Here is a 27,272-nt window from a genome sequence, read left to right on the forward strand (position 1 = left end):
TATAAATGTTACAGACAACTCCTTGAGAATCTCTGAGGTATACACACCGGCTTCTTAATTACTAAACTCATAACACAATGTTATGTCTTAAAGCCGTTTTAATTCGAACCCTATTCAAATTAAATTATTTTTGCACATAATCAAAAAATAAAAGATAAGTAATATGATTATATTGAGAGCAACGTAGTTTGGGGTATCCCTTCAAAGAGTTCCCTGAAATGATTGGAAGAATAATAAATGAAAACATTCATGCTATAAATATGTTAAGTTATAAGTCAAAATAAATAGTAGAATATCAGTTGCCTATGAATTTTCAAGGAAAAACAGGCTGGGCTAAGAGTCAACATCCACATAACATGACATTTATTGCCTTCTATTACATATTATATATAATATAATATTATATTACATTACATGTATAATTTTAGGCACTTCTAAAGGATGTTTATATTTTGTGAACTTTTTAAATGAAATCAATAAAATATGTGGATAAACAAAATACATATTGTTCTAGATTTCAACTAGATTTTTTCATATTATAGTTCAAAAGTATGAAAATATTGCTGAGAAAGGAGCATCTGTGTCTTTTCACATATAACTTTTCTTGATTATTTTCTAGGAAGGCAGACTAAACATGCAGTTCTGACATAGTGCAGCATCCCATTTTGATTTCTGGTAATCTCAGAAGCCTTCACCGGCTAAAAAAAAAGTCTCTGAAAAGGGCAAAACTTTCTGACCTCAGGAGGTTCTAATAGGAAGAACTGAAGCAGTGAACACCAAGAGTGCAGAAAACATTGGAATAAATTCCCCAAAGTTCTGTAACCACATTGATGTGGGCGCACGGAGGAAGGCATAATTTCATTCTTAAAGAATCTCCCTGTTTTCACATTCTTTCATTTCTGTTAAAGCTGATCTTGCAGATGATATAGTCCAGATGAATTTCTGCTTAATAGGAACTCTTGTTCACATATTGACACTGAAAATGTATTCACCGTATATGTAAAAAAATAAAATGGTGAGGACCCATCTTGTTTCCCAATTTGGCTTAGAATTTATCAGATAATTTTTAGGAAAAGTACATTTTTGATTCACACAGTGTTGGATAAAGAAAAGAGGTATGAACTTTTAAAAAACTAGTATGCGTTTCTTTTTGACACTTGGCTGTCTTTGATTAATTTATCATTTTGTATCTGTTATCAATAAATTCAACTTCTCTAATTCCTGGATCGAAGTCTCCAGAAAGGAACTTAAAGTGCTTATGTTTTGGGGCGCCTGGGTGGCGCAGTCGGTTAAGCATCCGACTTCAGCCAGGTCACGATCTCGCAGTACGTGAGTTCAAGCCCCGCGTCAGGCTCTGGGCTGATGGCTCGGAGCCTGGAGCCTGTTTCCAATTCTGTGTCTCCCTCTCTCTCTGTCCCTCCCCCTATCATGCTCTGTCTCTCTCTGTCCCAAAAATAAATAAACGTTGAAAAAAAAAATTAAAAAAAAAAAAAAGTGCTTATGTTTTAATAGTCGGTGTAGACGTTAGTCTTGTATCTTCACTGCTCCCAGCTGGGGTAATTTATAGGACAATTTTATTTATTGGATCACATCATCCCCAGAAAGAGAAGATTTCTTTACTGAAAATAGCATAAAGAAACTGACAAAGCATATAATTGTGACAAAGGAAAAGTAAGTCTGATAAAATACCTTGTCCTCCTAGAAAATTTGTGTTTCTGCATTGAATTGTCATTGAACTGTTTAGTTTAAACCTTGTGGTGTCACCATTCATATCGCTTTGCATGATTCTAGCTCTGAACATACTGTCTACTCCTCCTTTCATTTGCTTTTATGTATTAAGTTACTACTATACACCAGGACCCGTGCTAGATGCTAGAAGTGAAAATGATAAGCAAGATATACAAATATGTATGAGACTCATTTGAGAGTTCATAATTTAATGGGAGAGTCGATTGTAAACAAATGGCAAAATAGATGGATGGGTATGATGCTCTAGAAACAAAGTGGGTAAATTGTTATCGGCTCTTATAGAACAATTAGAATTTTTCCAGCTCAAGAAGCTTTCCTTTGAGGAGCAGCATCTAAGGCATAAAAACAAGAGCATACAATGACCCACCAATCATGAGATGCATAGTGTGGCTAGCGGAGAAGCACACTAGGGAAAGAAATAATGCTCTATAAAGTTTGGGAGTACAGGCACTAGACAGATTTAAAAACAAGACACTAACAGGAACAAGAGACCAGCACCCTGTGCTTTTTTATAAGAAAATAATGTGTCAACAAGGTGGAAAACATCTAGAAGCAAAAAAAAAAAAAAAAAAAAAAAAAAAAAAGCAATATCCCTAGTTTTGCAAAAATACATTCCAGAGATATTAAGAAGCTTGAACTAAATGCGAATGAAGAGAGAATAACACATTTGAGGGATATTTGAGAGGTAAATTTTTCACAATTTTACTAAAGCAGATGGACTTGAGTGGGTTATGGACTTCCACCAAAAGTCTTAAGAGAATGAAGTTCCCCTGAGGTTTTATCCTACTCAGATTAAGGCTGTTTTATTTTCAAAGGTGACTTGATTCACTCAACTATTTTACATTTTTGCAGAAATCATTGTTACCATCATCATCATTATTTAAAGGGTTATAATTTCATAATTCTTTCCATTTTCTAAGTACCTATATATATATCATTCGTTCCTCACACCTGCCCCAAAAAGTGGGAATAACAGGAACAATCCATTTTAATTTATAAATGAGGCAGCTGAAGCACAGAAAGTGCTTCATTTAAGGTCACATAGCTAAGTAATATAGCCAAGTCTAAAATGCACACTTCCTGGTAACCATTTCAGAGTTTTTTTTATTTATTTATTTATTTTATAATTTGAGAGAGAGAGAGAGCACAAGCAGAGGAAAGGGCCAGAGGGAGAGAGAGAGAGAGAGAGCATCTCAGCAGACTCCTCGCTCGGCCCAGAGCCCATTGCAGCTCCACCTCACAACCCTGGGATCATGACCTGAGCTGAAATTAAGAGTCGGTCGCTCAACCCACTGAGCCACCAGGCGCCCCTGATTTTTGATATTTAATTTCATGCCACACATATTTTTAAGCACATGGTTTTTGTTTTTTTTTTAATATGGTCTTGAGAATTTCTGTAACATTAGGAATGGACAATGGCTAAATGGTTTGACAGAGAATCAGACTCAGATCTAAGACCTAAAGTCAAGGTCACAGAAGCTATACTTTACTGCTTCCCTGATTCCCTGATTCCCTGCTGGAGAATTGTTAGGGAAGACTTCATGAAGAAAGCAGCTTTTGAAATGTATCTTGAAAGATGTATAAAAAAAATCACAAGGAGTGATTTTCAAAACACTTAACGAGTCCAGTAAAATATGTTCATATATTAATCCATGTAGGAATCAAAAATGTCAAATATACCTACATAATGAATAAAACTGTTTACAATGTGTTGTAAGCGATAGTGAAAATCATCTATGATCAGAGTGATCTCTGAAATACTTGATGATTTTTAAATTTTTTTAATGTTCATTTATTTTTGAGACACAGAGAGAGAGCATGAGCAGGGTCGGGGGTGGGGGTGGGGGGCAGAGAGAGAGGGAGGCACAGAATCCGAAGCAGGCTCCAGGCTCTAAGATGGCAGCACAGAGCACGACACGGGGCTTGAACCCACAAACCATGAGATCACGACCTGAGCCAGAGTCAGACACTTAACTGCTGAGCCACCCAGGTGCCCCTGTAATATTTGACGATTTTTAGAAATCACAGATATCATTGTCTGTTTAGACAGATTCACACACCCATACCCAGATGTGTTCATACTCAAGAAAGGCTGTCCAGTAAACATTCTGTGTAACTCCTCAAGGTTGCTGCAACTAAAAAGTACCAACAGAGTTTGCAGGGCTCCCAAATGCATTTGATTAAGGGTGACCCAGGTGTAATGGAGAAGATTTTCCCTCTCATCTACCACCTCCCTAACCCCCAGCACAGCAGAAAGACACATCTGCCAGTGTTACATCTGCCGTAAGTATTTTTACTCCTAGGTATTTTTAATCACCTCCTACTACCACCCCTTTGCCTAAAAATGCCCTGAAGATAAGGGAAAGGCTTATAGACAATCACTGACCACATGTTCCCTTTTCTACCTCAACATGGTCTTCTGGTACAGAGGAAGATTGTTCACTTCGCTCAGAAAATAAAAACCAAAACCATGGGTTATCAAAAAGCATTTATCCCTTTAAAACCTTTTTCTATTTCAGTTGGCCTTTTTATTTCAAAGATCACCTTATTTGATTCTTAAATATTCAAATGAATGTTCGTTTTCAGGGAGATTGAGTAAAACAGAGTTCATTCCTTCAGGAATTGTCACAGTTCCTTTAATTTTTAGCTCATTTGTTTAAGTCTTTCCTGGGACTTTCTCTCCCCATTAATTGCATTACACATACCATTTGCTGCCCTTGCTACACCCTCTTAAATTGGAAGTTTCATCATACTACCCAACGGCCCTTTATTTGGGCGGAATTCCTCTACAAGCAAAATTTAATAGATCACAACAAAAGCCATGGTCATTCAAAATCAAGAGGAAAATCAGACTTCTGAGACTGTGTAGTACCACTTCAAAAGCTCCAAGACTGGGCCAAGATGTGCCAGGATCATATTTCATTACTTTAAAAGAAGACTATATTCCCAACTCCACCAAATAAAGCATCATTCATGCCTGCTACAGAAGATAATTTAAGGAAGAAAAGGTTATTTTGCCATCTTTCAACTTTTCACAATCATCCAAGTCCCTTCCTCTCTTCCTCCATTTCCCCTTTCCCACCCTCTCCCTCACTACTGCTCATTCTCCACTCTCAGAAACTTTTTGTGAGGCCACTGATTCCCAGTTTGGGCCTGGGTCCACATTCCTCACCTCAGTGAAACTTCAGAGCCTTCAAATCCCTGAAACTGTTCTAGAATTTAAATTCCTTCTCAATATAGAAGACAGTAGAATACCTCTCCGTTGCAACCTGGACTTCTAACTTCTCTTCTTGAAGCAGCCTTAGGGATACATTAGTTATTCGTCATTGGTTTGGCCCCAAAGATGATCTTCTAGAGCATAATAAGTCAAATTATTTCCCTGCGACCATGATGTAGCTTTCTGGAGCGGGATGTTGTCACTTGAAGCCCATATTGGAACACATGTGGCTTACTGGCTGAGGACTCCATAATAATAAATAGCACTCGGGGTGCCTGGGTGGATCAGTCAGTTAAGTGTCCGACTTCAGCTCAGGTCATGATCTCACAGTTTGTGAGTTTGAGCCCTGCATCGGGCTCTGTGCTGACAGATCAGCCTGGAGCCTGCTTTGGATTCTGTGTCTCCCTCTCTCTCTGCCCCTCCTCCACTGGCACTGTGTGTGTATCTCTCTCAAAAATAAATAAACATTAAAAAAATAAATAATAAGAATAAATAGCACTCATTAAGACAAGTTGTTTGAAATACTGGGTAATCATGGCATGCTTGCATATGTAAGAATAATATCAAAGCATCTCTCTCTGTATCTGTCCTTCCCCCAAATAAAATGATAGGCATGAAATCAAGAAAAGAGAGTATTATTTATCTTTCATTTAAGTTTTTCAACAAATATTTATTGAGTATCTACTACATACAGGCTCTTGACAAAAAAAAAAAAAAAAAAAAAAGCAAACCTACCCCACTCTGGAGCAATGGTACCAGTGCTTTACCTGTGTACCTGGTATGCGGCCCTCATACACCTCAAGGTTCTCTGTGTACAAACTTGTGCAAATGAATCAGAAAACTACTGCTAGAAGCCCCAGTATTATCTACCCGCCAACAAAATAACCTGTTCTGAGAATTGTGTTTCTTTTGAAATATTTTTATAGGGAATCAAAATTAAAGTTGAGTTTCTACAAAGAAAAGTTCATCATTTTTGCGATTATTAGTACGTTCTTCCTAATATTACAAAAAGTAGAAGCATCATTCAGTATCACCTTGACTTATTACAAAAGCACCTAGAAATATAGATAAAAATTCAGCAGATAGTATATTGTTATACCCTTAGGTACCCAATCAAAACAATGGAAGGAAATGAACCAGTTGGCAGCAAAGAAATAGGACATAGGGATAATATCAATGTTGGGAGAGAAAGTCCATACATAGAAGATTGAGTTTCCAAAGAATGAAAGTAATTCTTTAATTGCTTCTGCATTAATCAAATGCTTATTAGAGGACCATATTCTTTTTTCTCACAACATGTTGAGTTTGTGAAGAAAAAAGAGGATGCAAATGTTAATTTGGCATATGGAAAATATGTTTGGTAAGAAAAAGTTAAAAGTCATATAGCCTAGCAGAGTCTGTTAATTTTAAAGGTTCAAGCAGCTGGGGCGCCTGGGTAGCTCAGTCGGTTAGGTGTCCGAAGTGCTGACAGCTCAGAGCCTGGAGCTTGCTTCAGATTCTGTTGTCTCTCTCTCTCTCTCTCTCTCTCTCTCTCTCTCTCTCTCTGCCCCTCCCTGGCTTGCACTCTGTCTCTCCCTCTGTCTTAAAAATATACATTTAAATAAATAAATAAATAAATAAATAAATAAATAAATAAAGGTTCAAGCATCTGAAGAACCCTTATAATAAGATGAATCTCCTTTTAGACATGTTAAAAATTAAATACGAAAACAAGCTTTCTGTCTCTGAATTGATATTTTAGGGGCACTTGGGTGGCTCCGTTGGTTAAAAGTGTCTGGCTTTGGCTCAGGTCATGATCTCTTGGATTGTGAGTCTGAGCCCCACAGCCAGCTCTGTGCTGACAGCTCAGAGCCTGGATTCTGCTTCGGATTCTCTGTCTCCATTGCTTTCTGCCCCTCCCCTGCTTGCTCTCTCTCTCTCTCTCTCTCTCTCTCTCTCTCAATCTCTCTCAAAAATGAATAAACATTTCAAAAAATTGAATTGATATTTTAAATCCACCTAAAAAATAGAACTTTTCCATTTATGGTGGGAAGGAACCGACAAATAAATATGTACATATATAGTTATATTTATACACAAACATAGACACACATTTGCTGTACATGTGCCCACCTCCCCAGCTCTCCTCTCCCACCCTAACACCCATCAATGCAGTGACAAAAGGAGTACAGTGAAAGCTGTAAAATGAGATGTCATAAAATCTTACTAATCTTGTTTAATTATAGGGTCCATATTTCTAGGTTAGTGAACATTCAATTGCTAAAATATTTTAGAGAAATTAAATCAGTTGCATTCCACTCAAGTATATGTAACCACTATTGATGAAGTAATTACAAGGAGCTATCTTGCTGGTTATAGAAATTCATGTGGAAAGTATTTCCAATTAAGAACAGATATTTGCACGAACAGAGTAGGATAAAAAGTACTTAAGACAGTTTGCATTATCTGCCATAAGTGAAATATGCCGCTTATGATCTTATTTGCCTCAAGAATGAAATTTATTTCTTATAAATTTTAATATAATACAGGCTAAGTGAGATTTTTCTGTTTCCCATACTAGTTAAGAAATCCATAGTTTGAGGGGTACCTGGGTGGCTCAGTTGGTTACGTATCTGACTCCTGACCTCAGTTCAGGTCTTGATCTCTGGATCATGGGTTCAAGCCCCATGTTGGGCTCCATATGTGGAGCCTACTTTTAAAAAATCAATAGTTTGAGATAGCATCTGTAATTAAACTTTTTTTTCTAATACTGAAGCAAGGTGAAAACATTTGAGAATGAGATGCATTAAAAAAGTGAGCTTTACATAGGTAATCAATAAATAGCTGAAAATATTAAATTATAGCTATAGAGGTGTATCATATCTGTACTAAAAACATCATTGAGTAACACGTGCTAAATAGGAGATTTGGTAGTTGTTTTTCCCTCTGTGATGTAATTCCAGATCAGAGTTTCATTTTTTCCCCAATAGAACAACAAAAAAGAAAAGAAAGAATGGGCTGTGGTACAATGAGAATTAGACATCAGAATCAACTAGTGCATAAAATGATGAAAGAGATTAGAATAGTCTCAATGTTTCTTATATAATCAATCACTGCAAATGTGTCAGCAAGTATGAGGCATCCCCTTCTGTCAATACAACCAAGTAGACAATCTGGGTTAGGCAGGAAGTACAGCATAGGCAAACATGGCTATCAACACTTCTTTCACTGTCTCAGAAGAACAAAATTCGGAGACAAGTTCTTGGAACAAATGGAAATGTATCCAAATGAAAATCAAATGATAAATGCCAAGAGAATATTCTTTCCTTGGAATTCTTTCAGTTCTTCAGCTTAACCAGCTGGAATGAATTTTCAAGTAGCATTTTGTTCAGCCTTTTGAAATGAAGGACTTTTCTGTTAATTGGAAAGCTATATTTCATCAAAGATGAAGACAGTGCTCTTGGCTTAGTGATTCTCTTTTTAAAAAAATAATAAGAGAGAGAGAGAGAGAGAGGCATTTGGTAGATATTTACCCTCAACAAATTCCAGAACATGTATTTCAAGTGTGAAAGACTGAGCTGTGAGCCTATATACATACCTAACTAAAGAAAACTGGGGAAAATTCAAATACCAGTGTTATTCTAAGCTCTGCATGAAAACTCGGTATTATACTGTGCTCCCTCCTGAGAGGAATATGTAAGGACAGAAAAAAAAATCAAATGTTATTAACTCTCAGAATCAAATATTGATACAACTGACGTTTTTGGTTTTCTAAGGTAAATGAATTGCATAAGGCAACAAATTTAAGGATTCTTTATTCTGTTACTTTAACATGTGTTTTGAGGACAGGAATAGCATGATTGTCAACTCAGAAAGATTTAGAGCAAGAAAATAAAATTAACCAGGAAAAAAATATTTAAGACTCAGATTTTCAACACAACCTACACTTTAGACAGTACTTGCAACTTAATTGTTGATTAATGATATGTTAAATACACATTTAAAATTTAAATTGACACAGAATTAAGCAAACTGATTTATCACAAAGCATGTGAAAAGTTCTTCAAAGGAGTTAATTATACTGTAATACTAAAGAAATAATGTTTCCAGCCTTCTTAAGGGAATCCCTCGATAAGCAGTCTGAATGACAATTATGTATTCTGTTTTATAATAATTTTATAAGAAAGCCTATTTATGATGCTATTTATATACTTTAAGTCTGGCAATATGCATATTATAGGAATGATCAAAGAGGTTATTTTACTGTTTTTTAAAAATATTTGAATTGCTGCAATAGATTTTTTAAAGAATGATGTGAAAGAAATATTTGACATAAAAATTCCTTAGACTCAGACATATTTTGTACCTTGACATATAAGCTGATGGTCTATAGCAGCAGGCAGCATAAGCCTCAGATGGGCAATGAGGAGAGAATTGTAAAAAAAATAAACTCATCAACTTTTTTGAAATAGTCATTAATATTTGAGAAGACTGGTCTAAACTGAAAATTTCAGAAAGGACATTTAGCAGTGCAACTAGGCAGGCTTCAGTCATTTTTTAAATAGTGGAGCCAGCCATACCATTATCTAAATTTCTAAAGAAAGCAATATACACATTAATCCCCCTATTATAAGTTTATAAACAGTATATAAAACCACCAAAATATTATATGCAGAGTGATTTTTTTTCCTTAAGAGACCAGTTAATATTCATTCCACAAACTGGCCATGAATTTTACAGTAAAAGTAGTGAACTAAATTTGACTGAATTTAATAGGTGAAATTTACCAGCACACCCTTTGACAATAAGTGAAAATCAGAATAAGTTTACATGCTTATCCAATAGATACAATTTCATAAGATCCAAGATCTAGTTCAAAACATATTATACAAACATGCTTAGATCAAGAAATTTTCAACATATGAATTAATGTGCGTGATTTAGTTTCCAAGAGTTTTATAATCTAACCGAATGTGGTGGGTAGAATCTCAAAGAGATTTTGCATTGAAAGAAAACAACAAACAAACAAAAAAGAACATTGCAAACACTAATTACAAATGAATTTTAATCAAAAGGTAGTTGATTCAAGAGAAATAAGCTTATATAAAAGAATACTAAACTTAAAGTAGTTATGTAAGTGAAATAGTTATAGAAATTGTAATGCCCTACTATGTTTTTTTTAATATTATAAAATTAAAATATAAGATACCTTTTACTTTCATGATGAGTAGGTTGTAAATATTGCAAATAGTAAAAAAAAATCTTTGGGTGCTTTCTCCTTTGCACTTTTAACTATTCTTTTAACACTGATGATTTACAACCGGAAGACATTTTAGTATGCATAGTATGCAATATCCAGTATCTTTAACAGTTTGTTTTGGACTCTAGCTAATGTCCCTCTTGAGTGCAAAGAGTCCAGGCTAAGGTTCTGGTCAGCAGAAGGAATGAGATGGAATGGAGTTACCTTGGGTGAAAGGGCCGTGGAAATTTCTGTCAGCACATAGAGCTAAAATTCAAAATTTCAGATCCTGAATCTTCAGTGAGTGATGAAATTACTTAAACAACAGAGGGAAAAACTGTCAAGGCAAACTGAAAATAATCAATTCCTAAGGAAAGTATTCGATTTCACAAAAGAAAGCTTTATTGTACTAAAGCAGATCATGAAAATAAAGGTTCTAAAAAATTGTGATTTTAGATATTTATGATGTTTGCTATAAATAAAATGATTTATATTAGGACTGCATTCATGCCTTACTGGGATTTTTAAACTTAAATCATTAGAGTTTCTCTTTCTCCCTTTTGATATTGAGTGTAACAAAATATAAAAATCTCTGATAATTTTATTAGGATTTCAGAAATGTAGCAGTGGTAGTTTAGAGGTAAAATAAAGTTTCTAAATAAGATATAAATGGCATAATATGTAAATAATTTCCAAAACCCACAGTACTACATGTTACATTTTTGTGACTGGGAAGGTGATGGAAATACTGAAAAATAAGTAAACTGTAGCAGTAAGAAAGAAGGAAGAGAGGCAAGAATGTGGTGACTGGATGGTGCTGACATAAAACATCTCTTTCAAAATGCTGTTAGGATCTGATGAGCAACTTGCTGCTCAGAATTCAAATTACAAGAGGTTAAGAAAGTATACTCTAAACCATAATTTCTATCAAACTCTCTGTTGTGTTTAGTCCACACCCTTTCCTTTTTTTTTTTACTCAGTAGCTTAAATATGAACTAAAACAAGGATGCCATGCCACAGTGTGCTCTGTTAAGATGTGATGGGGGGCAGAAGAGCACTGTGGTTAAGAGCCTCATTGTCCTCAGTGTTAGATGGAGGTTATAGTAGAGTTTTTAGACCCAACACTCTCACTTAGAAGTGTGCCTGGTATGTGTAAGTGTCCATTAAACTTTAATTATCATTACTCTTACTATTTTTAGAAATAGACTGCCCTGTCATTTTCACCATGGTTACTGCAACAGGCTAGTAATTGGGAGTTACTGAGCAAAGAGGGTAGAAATACAAATAACCTAGCCTAAGAAAAGGTGAGGGAGTGAGGAAGGTCCCTCTGAAGGGGTGACATGTGGGCAGAGAATTAAACACAAAGTCTGAGTTAGAGTAAGGGATGTAGAAAGTGCATTCTAGTAAATGTATCAAATACATGGGGTCAGTAAACATAGTGGGTTCTGGTGAGTAAAGTGCAGGAGTGAGTAGGAACCGAAGTATGAGGCCATTAAGAAACTTAGGTTTATCCCTTTCACCTCCTAAAATTTATACTCAGTGTGTTACAGTCAGAGCAATCTTGTTTCTGAATTCCCAAAAAGAATGCAACACAAACAGATTGCATCTCGTATATTAGTCCTTTTCGAATGGTGGGAAAATGCTATTTCAGTCTTAATATGTTTTAATGATCAGAGCTATCTTTGCAAAAATGGTTCAAGGTAATTTCCCAAATTAACAGCATTTGGTAGAGTCTGTAATGCTATGCTAAATTATTTTTCTGTGAATAATTAATCAGAAGCATCTTGGAAGTTAAGTAGAAATGCAATGAAATTAATTCAGGTATTAAACTAGAGAGTAAATAATTCAGGTAGCTTTAAACTTCAGTTTGGATAATTTAAGTGCCTATTTTCAAAAAGCTATCCATTCCTTTATATTTTCACTATATTTGTTATAAACTCCTAGGTTAAAATAATAGCAAGGAAATGAGTATTCCAATTTATTTTTTAAAAAACAAAAGATAAAAGGTTTGAATGTATTTCTCAAGTTAATTCTACTTGGTAATAGTACAGCTGAGAAGGTCTGACTTTCAACCTGTTCTTTACCACTGGGTCAGGCTGTCCTGTGTTGGTATAGCTCACAATTCAAAAGCCTTTAAATATGTATCTACCTACTAGATCATAATTGCCGAAGAAGTAATACTATAGCAATTTCCCCTCCTCTTCAAAATTCCCCCAGTGATATATTAACTAAAAAGAAAAATATTTGGAATTTCCATCCTCTATGCATAAAAGTAAGGTCAATTCTAGATTTATAAATCATCAGGTTAACCCCATTTTCACATCATTTGTGCTTTTTTAAGGTATAAAACCATGCATTTCCAATTGAACTTCATTCCACACCCAATAATGAGAAAAGACCTAGAAATAATAAACTTTATATTTTAATGGGATATTTACTTAATTGGTTTTAGTTATAGTAATTGATATTTAATCCTCAGTCTAGGGTGTGGGATACATTTTTAGCTTTTTGAGAAAATTTTTAACAGCTTGCCTTGGAAGTGAAGCTCCATAAAGCTCAATGGCTCCCCTTAGTGATGTCTTGCAAGAAATTCACCAAGAAGCCACCTTCATAAAGACCTCTGCACAGACATTTCTAAACATTCAGAAAATTGTGAATTATTCACAATTTGACTAATTCTCAACAAATAACTCCCATCTGTGATTCTGGGGAGACCAACTTTTTTATTTATAACCCTATTACATTTTAAAAGGTAATTGAGCATTTTCCAGTTTTCATTTTTCACTTGGAACTTAAATATGTAATACAAAATTTAGGAAAAATAATTCAGGCCCATTTCCTTTTCATTCTTTTTTACATGTTTATTCTTTTTAGCTCATATTTCTATTTGAACAAGTTTTTATTTTTTTTTTTAATTTTTTTTTTTTTTTTTTTTTTTTATTTTTGAGACAGAGAGAGACAGAGCATGAGCAGGGAAGGGGCAGAGAGAGAAGGAGACAAAGAATCGGAAGCAGGCTCCAGGCTCTGAGCCATCAGCACAGAGCCCGATGCGGGGCTCGAACTCACAGACTGTGAGATCATGACCTGAGCCGAAGTCGGACGCTCAACCGACTGAGCCACCCAGGCGCCCCTGAACAAGTTTTTAAAAGACAGTCTGCAACTAATTTTCATTTTGTATCTACGTGTCTATTCCAGATACACCTAACCAGAAAACGTGCCTTAAAAATTAGTAGCTATAGTATGTGAAAAAAACATACTTTATATATAAGAAATTAAATGAGAAACCATGAGATGTGAAATAAATTCTAAGAGTATACATTTAGGGAAATTGGATCTCCTCTTGGTCTACAGCTATGGTTCTTTTTTTTTTTTTTTTCAAATTTTTAAAATTTGTTTTTATTTATTTTTGAGAGTGAGAGAGACAGACCATGAGCAGGGGAAGGGCAGAGAGAGAGGGAGACACAAAATATGAAGTAAGCTCCGGGCTCTGAGCTGTCAGCACAGAGCTGGACACAGGGCTCAAACTCACGAACTGCGAGATCATGACCTGGGCCGAAGTCGGACATTTAACCAACTGAGCCACCCAGGCGCCCCTACAGCTATAGTTCTTAATTATGGCTGCACATCAGAATAAACTAGGAGTGAACTTATTATTCACTATAGGTTCCTGGGCCCATCATAAGAGCTACTGAATCATAAACTCCAGGGGTGGGGCCTAGGAATATGTATTTTTCAAAGTCACCTATACTTGGAAACCTGGTCTGCAGAAGGCCCTAGGAGGTGCTTAGATAAATGACTATATTATTTCTGTATTAATAAGAAATAATTTCACTATCACAAAAACATCAATCATGTATTCAATTACATGGTAGTGGTTTGCAATGAAATATTAAATAACACGTGGCTAGAATGGTCTGCAGAGAGATTTTAGGCACTCTTAAAAGTTAAGGCTCAAAAATAAATACCTTTCACTGCCTATACTCCCTCTATGGATTCTAATTACTTTCAAAAGTGTCCCTGAAATAAAAAAAATAATGTCACATGTCAGAGTATCCCATTGGCCTTTTGTAAACTAGTCACAGAAATATCCAAACTCTGCCTTGCTCTCAGATTCTGATTCTTGCCCTTTTCCAGTTTTCAGTATCACTGATCCTCAGGACTAACTCCCAACATGGCAGTTGAGTCCAGTATATCGTTCCAGCTTCTCTGAGTAATGTCCTATATATAGACTCTGATCAAACCAAGGAAGTCTACTTTTTTCAGCTCCCCAGATTCATCATGTCCTTGCATGCCTTCATTGACAATATTGTTCACTGCCTGACATGCCCTTTTTCCCTCCGTGGCCTGGCAAATGCTCATTCATTCTTTAAGGCTCAGCTGAAACATCACCCTGTCTGGGGAGTTTTCTTTCGATCTCCGTTGGCAGAGTTCAGTGCTTTCCTTGCTGTGCTCCCAGTAGGATCTTGTTCATGCTTCTCTCTATTTTAGCATTAGCTTGTAACTATAATTATTATGCCTGTCTCCATATCTCATTAGTGTCCCCAGGTTTTAGTGCACATTTTGGCATGGAGTAGAGGCTTAATTCATGTTTGTGTAATGAGTTAATAACATTAGCTTTTATTTCACCCATGATTAATGTGTGCCCAGCACTATGCTAAGTTCATTGTAAGTATCTCATGTAATCTTTACAACATTTAGTAGGTAGTAATGATTATCCGTATGTTAAATATCAGAGAGCTAATCCTGAGAGATACCAACAAATTGTCAAAAGCCACACAACTCGTTGGTGACAGACCTAGAATTTGAACACTGTGTTTTTCTGACTTTAAAAACACCATTGTTAAACAAATGTTTGCACCATAGTGCTTCTCTGCAAAGGCTCAGAATGTGCTCGATTGCTAATAGCAATTTCTCTTGGACAGTGTCTATCTAACACTGCCCTCATACCTGGAACATCGAGGGATGATGAACATTCTTTTAATCATGAGAGCCCTCTACAACCCAATTCCATTGCCTGTGTGCATGTGTATACATGCCTAAGCAGTGAATGACAAAACACAAACATATACGTAAGATTGTGATAACTGGAATGCCTAGTTTGCAAAATTATCCAAAAAGAAAAAAAGTATAAAAACAACTATTGATCCCATCAATAAAAAGTCAGCAGAATAGAAAAGAAGTCCTCTTTAATGGAAACCTTACAAAATTTCCCCAATTGCACGTGATTTTTAATGGACTACAGCCACTCTTCTGCATTTCTATTTTATTTCTTGGACAAGAAGAAAATATATTATTTATGCAAAAGGGTAGTTAGTGTTTCCAACCACTAACACATGGCGCGTAAAAAATAATAATCCCATTCTTCTATTGTGCAATCACCCTTTGTTGGGCAACAACAATGTACAATGTGCTAGTTTCCTGTTGCTTTACTAGAGCCTCCCCTTACACTCACCGCCCAGACGAAATAGTTATTCCTTGGATAATAAAACTATAATACTGAGTTTCAAGCTACTTCCAAAAATGTGTCTGCCTGTCTTAAGAAATAATCATATCAGTTTGCTAATAAGCAGAAATACACTGTAAGTTGAGTATGTTGTCACATGTGGCTAAAAAACATACAAATCAATCTGTAACCAAGAAAGAAACAATATATTTCTTATGTATCCAGAACATTATGGTTAAGATCACAGCTGTAAGATGTTGGACCATCATCAAGAGAACAATGTCAAACACTGAACTTTTGGATAATTTCCATAAAAATTTTGTTTGGGGTCAGTAGTTTTTATGGAATTCTGGAATGATTTTCACTGACCATGTTTTTAGAGTTGAACTTGAACACCTCCAAAATGCTCCTCAAATGGAAATATTATGTAATCTAACCTTTGCAGCCATGTCCTTCTGAAAACCAAGCACATATCATGAAAACCAGCATTTCTTTCTTTCACTTTGTACAGTTTCATGAAAATTACATTAGGCTACATATTTAGGAAGGTAAATTTACTCTTCAGTTTTCTCTGTTTTGTTACCAAGTTCCTGTCAGCACTTCAAAGGTGTTAATAATTAAAGCCAGAATGAGAAAAAAACAAAACCAAACCTGGATTCCTTCCACCAAAATTTTATCAATCCAGCAATATTCTTTTAAGTGAAAAGAACAATGGAATTGGTGAATCAGTGTAGAACTAGCTCAGCTCTAGCCATAATATTCAACTCTTAACATTTTTTTGTTCATATCCAAAACAATTTGACTGCCTTACAGTGGTCTGAATTCTCATTTTTGTTAACTGTCTTTAAAGTTTAGAATTTGGAGGTGCACTATGTCGAGCCCAATGAAGCAAGTTTTCATAAAGCAGTTGGAAGGTTTTACAAATATAATCTCAGACAAAGCTAGTTGTGGCCTAAAATCATTAATCCAAGGAGACTGTGTTGGCTAAGGATATATATGCAGTATTAATAATATTGCTCCCTAGGATTCTGTAACCAGAGCTCAAGGAAAAGAAAGCCAAACCACTGAATTCAATATCTGCAGCCTATTTCAGGACATGAAAATATTTTGGTTCTCTCATGCAAATAAAGTCTCCAAAATACTTTTATCCAAAATGATCCTTTGTAGACAGATACTAATTGCAAATGTTACACGTCTCAGTCTGTGGGGATATACATTATCAGGATTTGTCCCACATCAAGGAGTTAGTAGGTTCTTAATTTTCATTTCCTATGATTTTGATTTAATTCAGTACTTTCTCATTGGGATATATGTAGCAATGGATGTTACTAACCCCATTCCCCGGAAATTATTTTGCACTTTAGAATATATATGTATGTATGTGTGTGTATCCATATATATAATGTTTACATGATTATAAAATATTTAGTTAATTTGCTGTCCAGAAATAAATAAAAACACTCTATCCAATTTGGTGCAAGTCTCATGCACTTTGCTCAGATTACTCTCTTCCCCTAAAACTCTCAGCAAGTTTCCAATACCAACAGAATGAAACAGTTTTCCACCCTGGCTCCAGTCTACCTTGCAGTACGTCTTCCCACATCAAAACCTTAATATCATGTTGGTTCCACTTTTTAAAATGCTCCATACTGTGAATATGAACTAAATCTATAGTTCAGACCCAGTTCAAGATCAGAGACCTCCATTGAATCCAGTGTATATCCAATAAATATTTGCTCATTTGATTGATAGAGACACAGTGTTCCTGCCCTTGTAGCTTATACCATAGGGTTATTGACAAGTTATAGTTGCCACCACCCCTGCATGTAATTGCAAAGGAAATTAATTTCAACATATAAACATTTGTGTTGAATTAAGGTACAGTTATCCTGGTTATTTGCGTATTTGTTATGCAAACCAGTTTTCTTTTAGTAGATGGCATGCAGTTATATCAGCAGACTGCAAATATGTAACTACTACTTGGAAAAATTTAAATACAAAATAGTGCCTTAAATGGGAGCCAGATAGCAAAATGCACATTAAAATTTTCTTATATGGCAGGAATGTATTCAAAATTTTATATGAAATATTCAAAACTATAATGTATATTACCAACTGTAGAACCCTCTAAGACTGTTCAGAATTATCATATATCCATTGCTTCCTTATATTTTGTACTTCATGTTTACATTTCTTAAAATATAATACAGACTTAATCGAAAGTAGTTGAGTAATTTAAATAGTAATTTGGGGTCGCCTGGCAGGCTCAGTCAGTTGAGCGTCAGGTGAGTTGAGCTCAAGTCATGATCTCGAGGTTTGTGAGTGCAGGGCCTGTGTCAGGCTCTGTGCTGACAGCTCAGAGCCTGGAGCTTGCATCGGATTCTGTGTCTCCCTCTCCCTCTGTCCCTCCTCCCCTCACACTCCATCTCTCTCTCTCTCTCTCTCTCTCTCTCTCTCAAAAATAAATAATAAAAGCAAAAAAAATTAAATAGTAGATATTTAGTATCTATGAGTACGATATGCAACAGAGAAGTTTAACTCATTTTTTAAAACTTAGAATAACCAAAGAGAGCATAGTTGAGTATATTTTTTAAAGGTGTATTCTTTTATTTTAGGAAAAAAAGAAAGGGAGAGGAAAAGAAAAAAACTTAATAAAGAAGAAAGTAAGGATGCAATACCTGATAACAAAGGTCTGGAACCCAGCAGAGAAACTCCAGAACAACGAGAAAACAAAGACAAACAGCAGCAGAAGAAGCGAAAGGTCCAAGACAAACAACAGAAATCGGTATCAGTCAGCACTGTACATTAGAGGGTCCCATGAGATTGTTGTAAACTCATGATGCTGCTATCTCAACCAGATGCCCAGGACAGGTGCTGTAGCCATTAGGACCACAAATGGACAACGTGTCAGTTACTGCTCAATCTAAACAACATTCCAAATAGTTGCTATAGTCTTCATACAAGCATAGTTAACAACAAAGAGCCAAAAGTTCAAAGAAGGGATGTTTTCAAATGGTTATCTTACATGCTTCTGTGCATTCCTGAGAGACAAAAAATCTTGTACATAACTATCAATAGGCTATAAGATGTAACAGCGTAATGATGACATCTGGAGAAGCACCATCTTTTCCCTATAAAAGTAATTGTTCAAGCTATTGCTTTAAGAAGCGAAAGATAGTTCTGCAAATTCAAAGATGCAGTATCCCTTCAAAGTAATATAAGAGATCAGGGAAGAGAAACAGCCTTGTTTTGTCCAGGAGATCTAGAGAGTGCTCAGATACTAGGGCCTGGCATTTGGAATCATAGAATTTCTCAGCACAGAAACAACCGTGTTAAGATTGGTTCTATTGCCCTCACCCTGTCCTTCTGCAAGAAACATGAGAGTGTACACCAGAGTTAAGAATACCATATGGGATTGGAGAAAGGCAAAATGTGGAAGAAACCATAGCATTGGAGATGATTTCTGTGCTTTACAAGACTGTGAAGTGTTGTGATTACTGGGAACAGGTCTCCAATCTATGTCAGCACTGTGTGGTTCAGCCTCTGCTACCCCTCGGGTTATATAAGTCTGTAAACATGTGCCTATAACTTCCACAAACAAAATCATACCTATTAGAAGAAAATTCTGATTTCATAGAAAACAAAAGCTAGAGCAAGGAGAATAGAACATGTTTGCAAAGTCATGTGTTTTCTGAGGGAAAAACAATGTTATTACCTGCTTAATGGTCCACCTGGAACTAAAAGGGATACTACTTTCTAACAAGGTGTATCTAGTAGGGGGGAAAGCCACCACAATAAATATATTTGTTGATAGTTTTTAAAGTTTTGTTCATTTTGTTTTATTGTTTGTTTTTATTGGAAAGCTGTTACTCTTACAAACTCGTGAATTAGGAAAGACGATTCTGTATCCTATGTAATTTGAACATACTACATTTCTCAATGTTTGTTTTTTGAATCCACCTTTATGTAAGTACATAGAGATTTACTTATAGGATATTAGGAAATATTTATTCAACTTCTCTCTTACTCAACAAAATTCTACTATAGATGCATAGGCCTCCCAAAATTATTTCACTGCTCCCCATTCATTGTTTAGAAATTAGCATCTTTCCTTGTATGTCAGTTCCTCCTGCATCTTGAACATTTGGCCTTTTCTTCTCCATATTTTCTCAGTCTGTGGATCTCTTTTGGGGATTGAAGTCACCCTAGCTGAAGGCCTCACCAGTGTTTCACAGAGGACACAGCCAGCCCAGGGCAAGAGGAGGCATCTCTGAGCAAGCAGTACAGGAGCTCATGGCCCACCTTAACCTTCTGTTGTAATGGAAGGATGCATGGTTGCTCTGCCCACTACACTGCCTAGCCCTCTAAAGATCATGCTTCCTGAAGAATTGGCAATGAATCTGGCTTCTGGCTGCCTATCTCTGGTCACCCCTTTTCCACCAACTGTACTGTTCATGTGGACTGCTTGCCTTAATTCGTTTTTCATTTCTTTTTTTGTCTTCCAAGATATAAAATTTTTGAATGATGCATTTCTGTTTCTTATTCTGGTGTTTTCTTTTCTAGTCTGCATGAGATAAGTGTTTCAACCAACTAGATCGATTCCCAATGAACAAAATCAATTTTATTTTCAACTACAACTTATATCACCAAGGAGAAATAAAAATGTTCCCACAAAACCATATTAAATGGAAGTATATTCCCATGTTCTAGAACTTTTGGATGGTTTCAGACACCATCTTTGTCCTGTGTTATCTGGTCAAGCTTAAGTTAAGGACAAATTATTTGTGTCTCTTTCTATGCTTATCACATCTCCATTCTTTCAAAAAGCAATTACTGGGAAGGTCTACGCCTGCAAATGAGGTGCTGGAAAATGGTCTAAATTAACAAGGATGTAAAAATTGTGGCAACGACTCTCAAGTCTTCCCAAGGGTTTTGACTCAAGACTTTTACCCCAAGATCCTCCAGAAAACAGCAGATAATCTAAATTCCTGATGCAGCACTTAAATAAAAATAGAATTATCACAAAGGAAAAAGAAATGAAAATTAGCATTAATATGCACATCTTGGGTGAAATATAATGAAGACAAAGATACCATTAATTTTAAATGTACCTTTAATAGGTCTTGAGGCACACAGAATCATTGTGATCTTCAAACTGACAGCCTACTTACCTTTGAGCAAAAAGTCATGATCAACTTCTGGCAAATTTCCCACACTAGTCACAGAACTCATTAGCTTCTGTCCTGATTCTGTCTCTGGGATCTGTTTAACTATTGATGGTAATGGATGGCTGGTAAATTCTTGGTTCAAAGAAAATGGAGAGAAAGTGCACAGCAACATAAATCCGTCTATATCAGATCCACACTCTTGGTCTCCAAATTCTGCTTCATAACTGAAGGGTGGTCTCTTTTCTATCATCAAAAGTTAGGTTCTGGTCCCAGGTGTTAACCATTGGCAAATCACCTAAGTGCTCTGGGTTTCTATTTCTTAAGTGCAACCTGAAAGAAGTCAGCTGGAGGTGATCACTGGCAGGGGAGCATGTGACCTCTTTGTTAGTTCAGGGTGATGCCCCTAATGAGTACTCCTCAGTGGTAGTGTTCTTTGGTTCCTCAACTCTGCTTTTTCCCAAAAGTGCACATGTATAGGCTCTTAAAGGATACAGATTGAACTATGATGTTATTGACTTAAAAGTTATTCACATTCCTGGTTATTAAAATATTGAAATGAATAGCACTGAAAAAGAAAAAAAGGAATGTGTAAATACAGCTAATGCCAGGAGGTTTCAAGATTTCTCCACAAAGGGAGATCTCAAAAAAAGTAGGACATTCTCCATAGCTAAAGTTAGGTGGTCTGCGTTAACATCCCAGTTCTTTTACTTAACCGGTCATAACCTGTATGACCTTGAGCCAGTTGTATGGTTTCTCAGAGCCTCCATTCTTCATCTGAAAAGTGGAAATGGCAACACGTACCTTGCGAAGTCGTTGGAGAATTAAAAGGTTCATCACTCAGTATAAAATAACTATTCTGTATGTAAATAAATATCACTAAAAAAGTAATGAATGACTAATTTTGGGGCGCCTGGGTGGCTCAGTCGGTTAAGCCTCTGAGTTCAACTCAGGTCATGATCTCATGGTCCATGGGCTCGAACCCTGCATCGGGTTCTGTGCTGACAGCTCAGAGCCTGGAGCCTGCTTCAGATTCAGTCTCCCTGTCTCTTTGCCCCTCCCCCGCTCACACTCTGTCTCCCTCCTTCAAAAAAAAAAAAAAAATATATATATATATATATATATATATATATATTTAGAATGGTCATCACTCAATATAACTATTCTGAATATAAATAAACATCACTAAAAAAGTAATGACTAATTTTGGAGCCCCTGGGTGGCTCAGTCGGCTGAGCATCCGACTAGATTTTCACTCAGGTCATGATCTCATGATCAGGGGATCAAGCTCCGCAGTGGGCTCTGTGCTGAGTGTGAAGCCTGCTTGGGATTCTCTCTCTCCCTCTCTTTCCTGCCCTTCCCCCCCCCCCCTCAAAATAAATAAATAAACTTTTTTTTAAATGTTTACACATTTACTTTTAAAAAAGTAATGACTACTTTCACAAGTCACACATATAAATCAATTTTATTTCTTGACTAATGATAAGTGATAATATCCATATAAGCGTACACATGTAATAATTTCAAGTTATATATGTGAGAACCACGAAATTACATCAATAATAATAACTAAAAACACAAGTTTTGTCTTGAATCTTCTTAAAACTGAGAAATTACTCACTTTCAAGTATGCATATGTATTTTATCAGTTAGCATAAATAAAGACACCCCATCTTTCCCATGGATATATTTTAATAGCAGAGGAACTGACTAGACTTTTTCAAAACAGTGGCACTACTTCTATACAAATTAGGAGGGAAAAGTCCTCTTTCTTTTTTTTTTTAAACAATTTTTTTTAATGTTTATTTTTGACAGAGAGAGAGAGAGAGAGAGACAGAGCATGAGTGGGGAGGGGCAGAGAGAGAAGGAGACACAGAATCCAAAGCAGGCTCCAGGCTCTGAGCTGTCACCACAGAGCCCGATGCAGGGCTCGAACTCACAAACCGTGAGATCATGACCTGGGCTGAAGTCGGACGCTCAACCGACTGAGCCATACAGGCGCCCTGAAAAGTCCTCTTTCTAAGGGTGATTTGTTGCTTCTTATAATAGAGTTCATAAAATTGTAGCTTCTTTTGTGCAGCCTTTTACCCTTTGACTAAATTATATTCTGTAATTATCCCCAAAGCAGTCTGAGTGAGCTATTGATCTCCTTTTTTCACTCATATGTGAATTTAAGAAACAAAACAGATGAACATAGGGGAAGGGAAGGAAAAATAAAATGAGATAAAAACAGAGAGGGAGGCAAACCATAAGAGACTCTTAAATACAGAGAACAAACTGAGAATTGATGGAGGGAGGTGGGTAGGGCATGGCTAAATAGGTGATGGGAATTAAGGAGGGGACTTGTTGTGATAAGCACTGGGTATTATATGTAAGTGATGAATCACTAAATTCTACTCTTGAAACCAATACTACACAATACGTTAACTACCTTGAATTAAAAAAAAAAATCTTAGAAGAAAAAAAATGAGGAAATTGGGGCACAGGGAAGTGTCCACAGTCACGCAAGTAGCAACCAATAAGCCTGGAGATCAGTCTTCGCTCTAGCTGATTCCAAAGCCCATGTTCCTTCCCCTACATTATGTCCCTTTAAAATCATATTTATTATTCCTTCCAAGAATGTCCATGGCACACGTTGTGGAAGTATTTTCCTGTGATCTGAATCAGTACCTCATGAACAAGAATCTAAGAAGTCAAATCACAAAGGCCTTAACCAAGGATAAGACTCAACTCTGAATGTGTGTATAAATGTGTGTGTGTGCCTATATCCATGTCTGTCTGTCTTTGCGTGAGCTCCAGAGGGCCTGTGGGCTACCTGGTGGGGAAGTGAATGGGAGCAGGCAAGTATGTTCAGAGGGTAAGGAAAAATGAGAATTATGTGCCATCAGAAAAGACCATAGTTCGGGGCGCCTGGGTGGCGCAGTCGGTTAAGCGTCCGACTTCAGCCAGGTCACGATCTCGCGGTCCGGTCCGTGAGTTCGAGCCCCGCGTCAGGCTCTGGGCTGATGGCTCGGAGCCTGGAGCCTGTTTCCGATTCTGTGTCTCCCTCTCTCTCTGCCCCTCCCCCGTTCATGCTCTGTCTCTCTCTGTCCCAAAAATAAATAAAAAACGTTGAAAAAAAAAATTAAAAGAAAAGACCATAGTTTGAACAGAAAAGGAACAGCACGTCAGCAGGTATGGCTCCTTGGGAAAGTCATGGATTACTGCAGCCCTTTATGACTGTGAACTGATGCTCTGTTTAGTTCTTTCTCTGTTTAGTTCTGTAAGCAGGGTATTTGCCAACATGACCCTCTTTTCATTGAGTTTCTGGTTAGAATTAAAATGATACAGGAAGAAACATCAACAAGTCTTTTTGCTATTGGACCTGCCCTAACAACTTCCTTTAGATAATGCCTCATTTTCTCCCAGCTACTTCAGACAATAATTATCAATATTTTAATTGCCACACCCTTTTCTTGCCCATCTTGTCTCTCAAGCATTTCAGAGGCCCACATATTCATCATATAAACAGGTTAAAAAAAGAATGGAAAGGGAAGGGAAGAGAAAGGAAGGAGGGAAGGAAGAAAGAAGAAAGAAGACAAAAAATAGTAACCATTTTTATTTATAGTCATTAAAATATAGTTTTAAGAGAACCTCAACTAGTAAAAATATTCCACTCACTGGAAAATTGGAAACATGGTAATTTCAGAAGACAGAATTGCATGACCATAAAATAATCTGATATACCAACAGCTTGAAAAATAATCTTATGCTTCTATATCTACAGTTGTATGCAATGAAAAATATTGTTGAAAATTATTTTGAGACCATACAAGATACTGAATCATCTACTGAAGATTAAATTTTATTTTTAAAAATAGAAAATTGGCAAATATGCATTAGAAAAATTTTCAAGCTAAGTGGAATAAATAATAAATTTAATTACCAAAGATTTCTGGTTAGTTGAGGTTTAACTGATATACTAGCTTTTATACTATTAATATCAGTTACTATTTTAGTTCCCCCTATCAAATTTCCATCACAAATGGATTTTAAGTAAGAGATAGATTCTTCAACCAATTTAATAGCTCATTAAAAATTTTATAGGAGCATCTACCTCTATAATAAAATAATACAACACATTTATAAATGTTTTGAAATTATAAACACAATAAATATATAAGCTAATATTGTTTTTAGCCTGTCACTCGCTGCAGCAACAGATTGATTGCCTTTCCTCATTCGTCACATTGTTGACCTCACTGGACACTTTATTCATAGAGGAAATTACCCATATCTTTCCCAAGAAGGAGTTAATAAAAGTACTAATACTTGAGGTGACCACATATTTAAGAATGCAGCATGCAGCCTTTCCTTCTGGCATATTTTCTTTAACTGTTATCATTGGAACTTTGTCAAAAATGGGGCAGGAGACATCACCACCACTTCACTTCGCAAATTTTGTGGTGCTCAGACATAATAACATAAGCTACTATGAAATTTTTAATCTATACCAGGAATATTTTTGAGTCAGTTGATGGTACTGTGCATGTTCTCTCTCTCCCCAGATCATGCATACTCTTGGTTGTTCCCAACCTCTCAAGAGGTAGGAAATTCTATGCCAGCTCAGTCAAGCATTTGGCCATGACTGTCTCGGTATCTGAAAGGGAAAGGCAAGGCAAGGCAAAGCAAGGCAAGAAAGCAAAAGAAAAGAAAATACAAAGCTTCTGATTCTGAAAAGAAGGAGGGGGTGCTTACTTTCATCCTTATCTATAGATACTCTGTGATAACCATGCACTGCCTCTCGCCTAAAATGCTATGCCAAAAACAAAACAAAACAAAACAAGAACAAAAACAAAAAACAAAAAACAAAAAACAAAAAAACATACTTCTAGCCTTGGAACTGGGCTCTCCCTGGTGGCAATGTCAATCATCCTAGCCTCTGGCCTCTTTCCCCACTTTGCTCCTGTACTTTGCTTGTTTATGTTTTTTGGTTGACTAGTTTAAGAAGAAGAAAAAATATTACCCAATGATTTAAAAATTAATGTAGGCATATGTTGGAAAAGAAATAGTTTAGCAAGTTCCTCTACTCTTAATATAAAACTATGGAAAGAATATTGTTTACACTTCTTAAAGCAGTAGTTTAATAAAAACAAAAGGAGGGGTGCCTGGGTGGCTCAGTTGGTTGAGCATCCGACTTCAGCTCAGGTCATGATCTCACAGTTCGTGAGTTCAAGCCCTGCGTCGGGCTCTGTGCTGACAGCTCAGAGCCTGGAGCCTGCTTCAGAGTCTGTGTCTCCCTCTCTCTCTGCCCCTCCCCTGCTCATGCTCTGTCTCTCTCTCTGTCTCAAAAATAAATAAAACATTAAAAAAAATTTTTAAAAACAAAAAACAAAACAAAAGGAAACTAGGAAAATAAAAATAAAAACACTTGGTATTTAACATACAAGGAAATTTCTTCATGCAGTAACTATTTAGAAGCAGGTCCTATTTATCACTAAGTTTGCTCCTACTGATCTTTTTCCCATAGTTAAAAAAATAGTGGGGCACCTGGGTGGCTAAGTGTGTTGAGCACCCAACTTTTGATTTCAGCTCAGGTGATGATCTCAACGTCCATGAGATCAAGCCTCTCATAGGGCTCTGCGCTGACAGCATGAAGCCTGCTTGGGATTCTCTCTCTCCCTCTCTCTCTGCCCCTCCTCTACTCACACTCTCTCTTTCTCAAAATAAATAAATAAACTTTTTTGAAAAATGGGTATGATTCACTTCAGGAATACACCAAATGCTATAGGAAAATAGATTTTAGTGTTATCCAAACCATCAGTGAGAATAATATATGATTAAAAAAAAAAAAAAAAAAAAAAAAACCCAGAGAGAAGCAGAATCCTTAGGAAAGGGAGTCATTTTCATGCAAATTAATTCTAGTTTTCTTGATTGACATCCTAGCCCCTTTTTAAATGTTGGAGTTTTTAGAATGGAAGGGGAAAATGATTTATTGGAATAAACCAATATTTCTACTTGTCGACTGTGGAATATTTAAAGCATAGCTTAATATACAAATGTGTGTTAGGGCCTAGGGAATAGAATTTATGTACCTGTATGATCCAATCAAATTTGAGATGGGGTTATTTATACAAAAGAAGAGTCCATTAGAACTTGCTGTTCTAGGTCTCCAGATTTCTAAATTTATCATGAAAAATCATCCTTCCCACAATCATCAGAAAAGATTGTTTGGTCATCGACATTCCTGCAATCCTAAGCAATCTGAAATTCCAGGCTAGTATCAGTTTTCTTGTCTCTACTCTTTCCACTCTCCAAAACAACCAGTCAATTAGATAATAAATAAAGACTAAATTGGCAAAGAAGAATTAAAAATTAATAAACTTAAAGAGCAATTACTATAGGAGAGCATCATTTGTTTCAGGTTTAATATTTTGGGAATGAAATCACTTTGGGAAATGAATATAAAAACAATTAATAGAGGTACTCCCTTCCTGTCTT

General features: G+C 36.2%; 1 protein-coding gene across 1 annotated transcript in view; it reads left to right on the forward strand.

The window, feature by feature from the left end:
- RSPO3 (R-spondin 3) overlaps positions 1-19,412 on the forward strand; it is an 85,975-nt gene extending 66,563 nt beyond the window's left edge. Inside the window, exon 5 of the mRNA XM_007078654.3 lies at positions 18,243-19,412. Within this exon, the coding sequence (XP_007078716.1) occupies positions 18,243-18,436 (194 nt within the window). The 3' untranslated portion in view covers positions 18,437-19,412. The remainder of the gene's footprint in view (positions 1-18,242) is intronic.
- The last annotated feature ends 7,860 nt before the right edge of the window (positions 19,413-27,272 follow it).

The sequence above is a fragment of the Panthera tigris genome, chromosome B2 (genome assembly GCF_018350195.1).
Source record: "Panthera tigris isolate Pti1 chromosome B2, P.tigris_Pti1_mat1.1, whole genome shotgun sequence".
In the NCBI taxonomy this organism is placed as follows: Eukaryota; Metazoa; Chordata; class Mammalia; order Carnivora; family Felidae; genus Panthera; species Panthera tigris.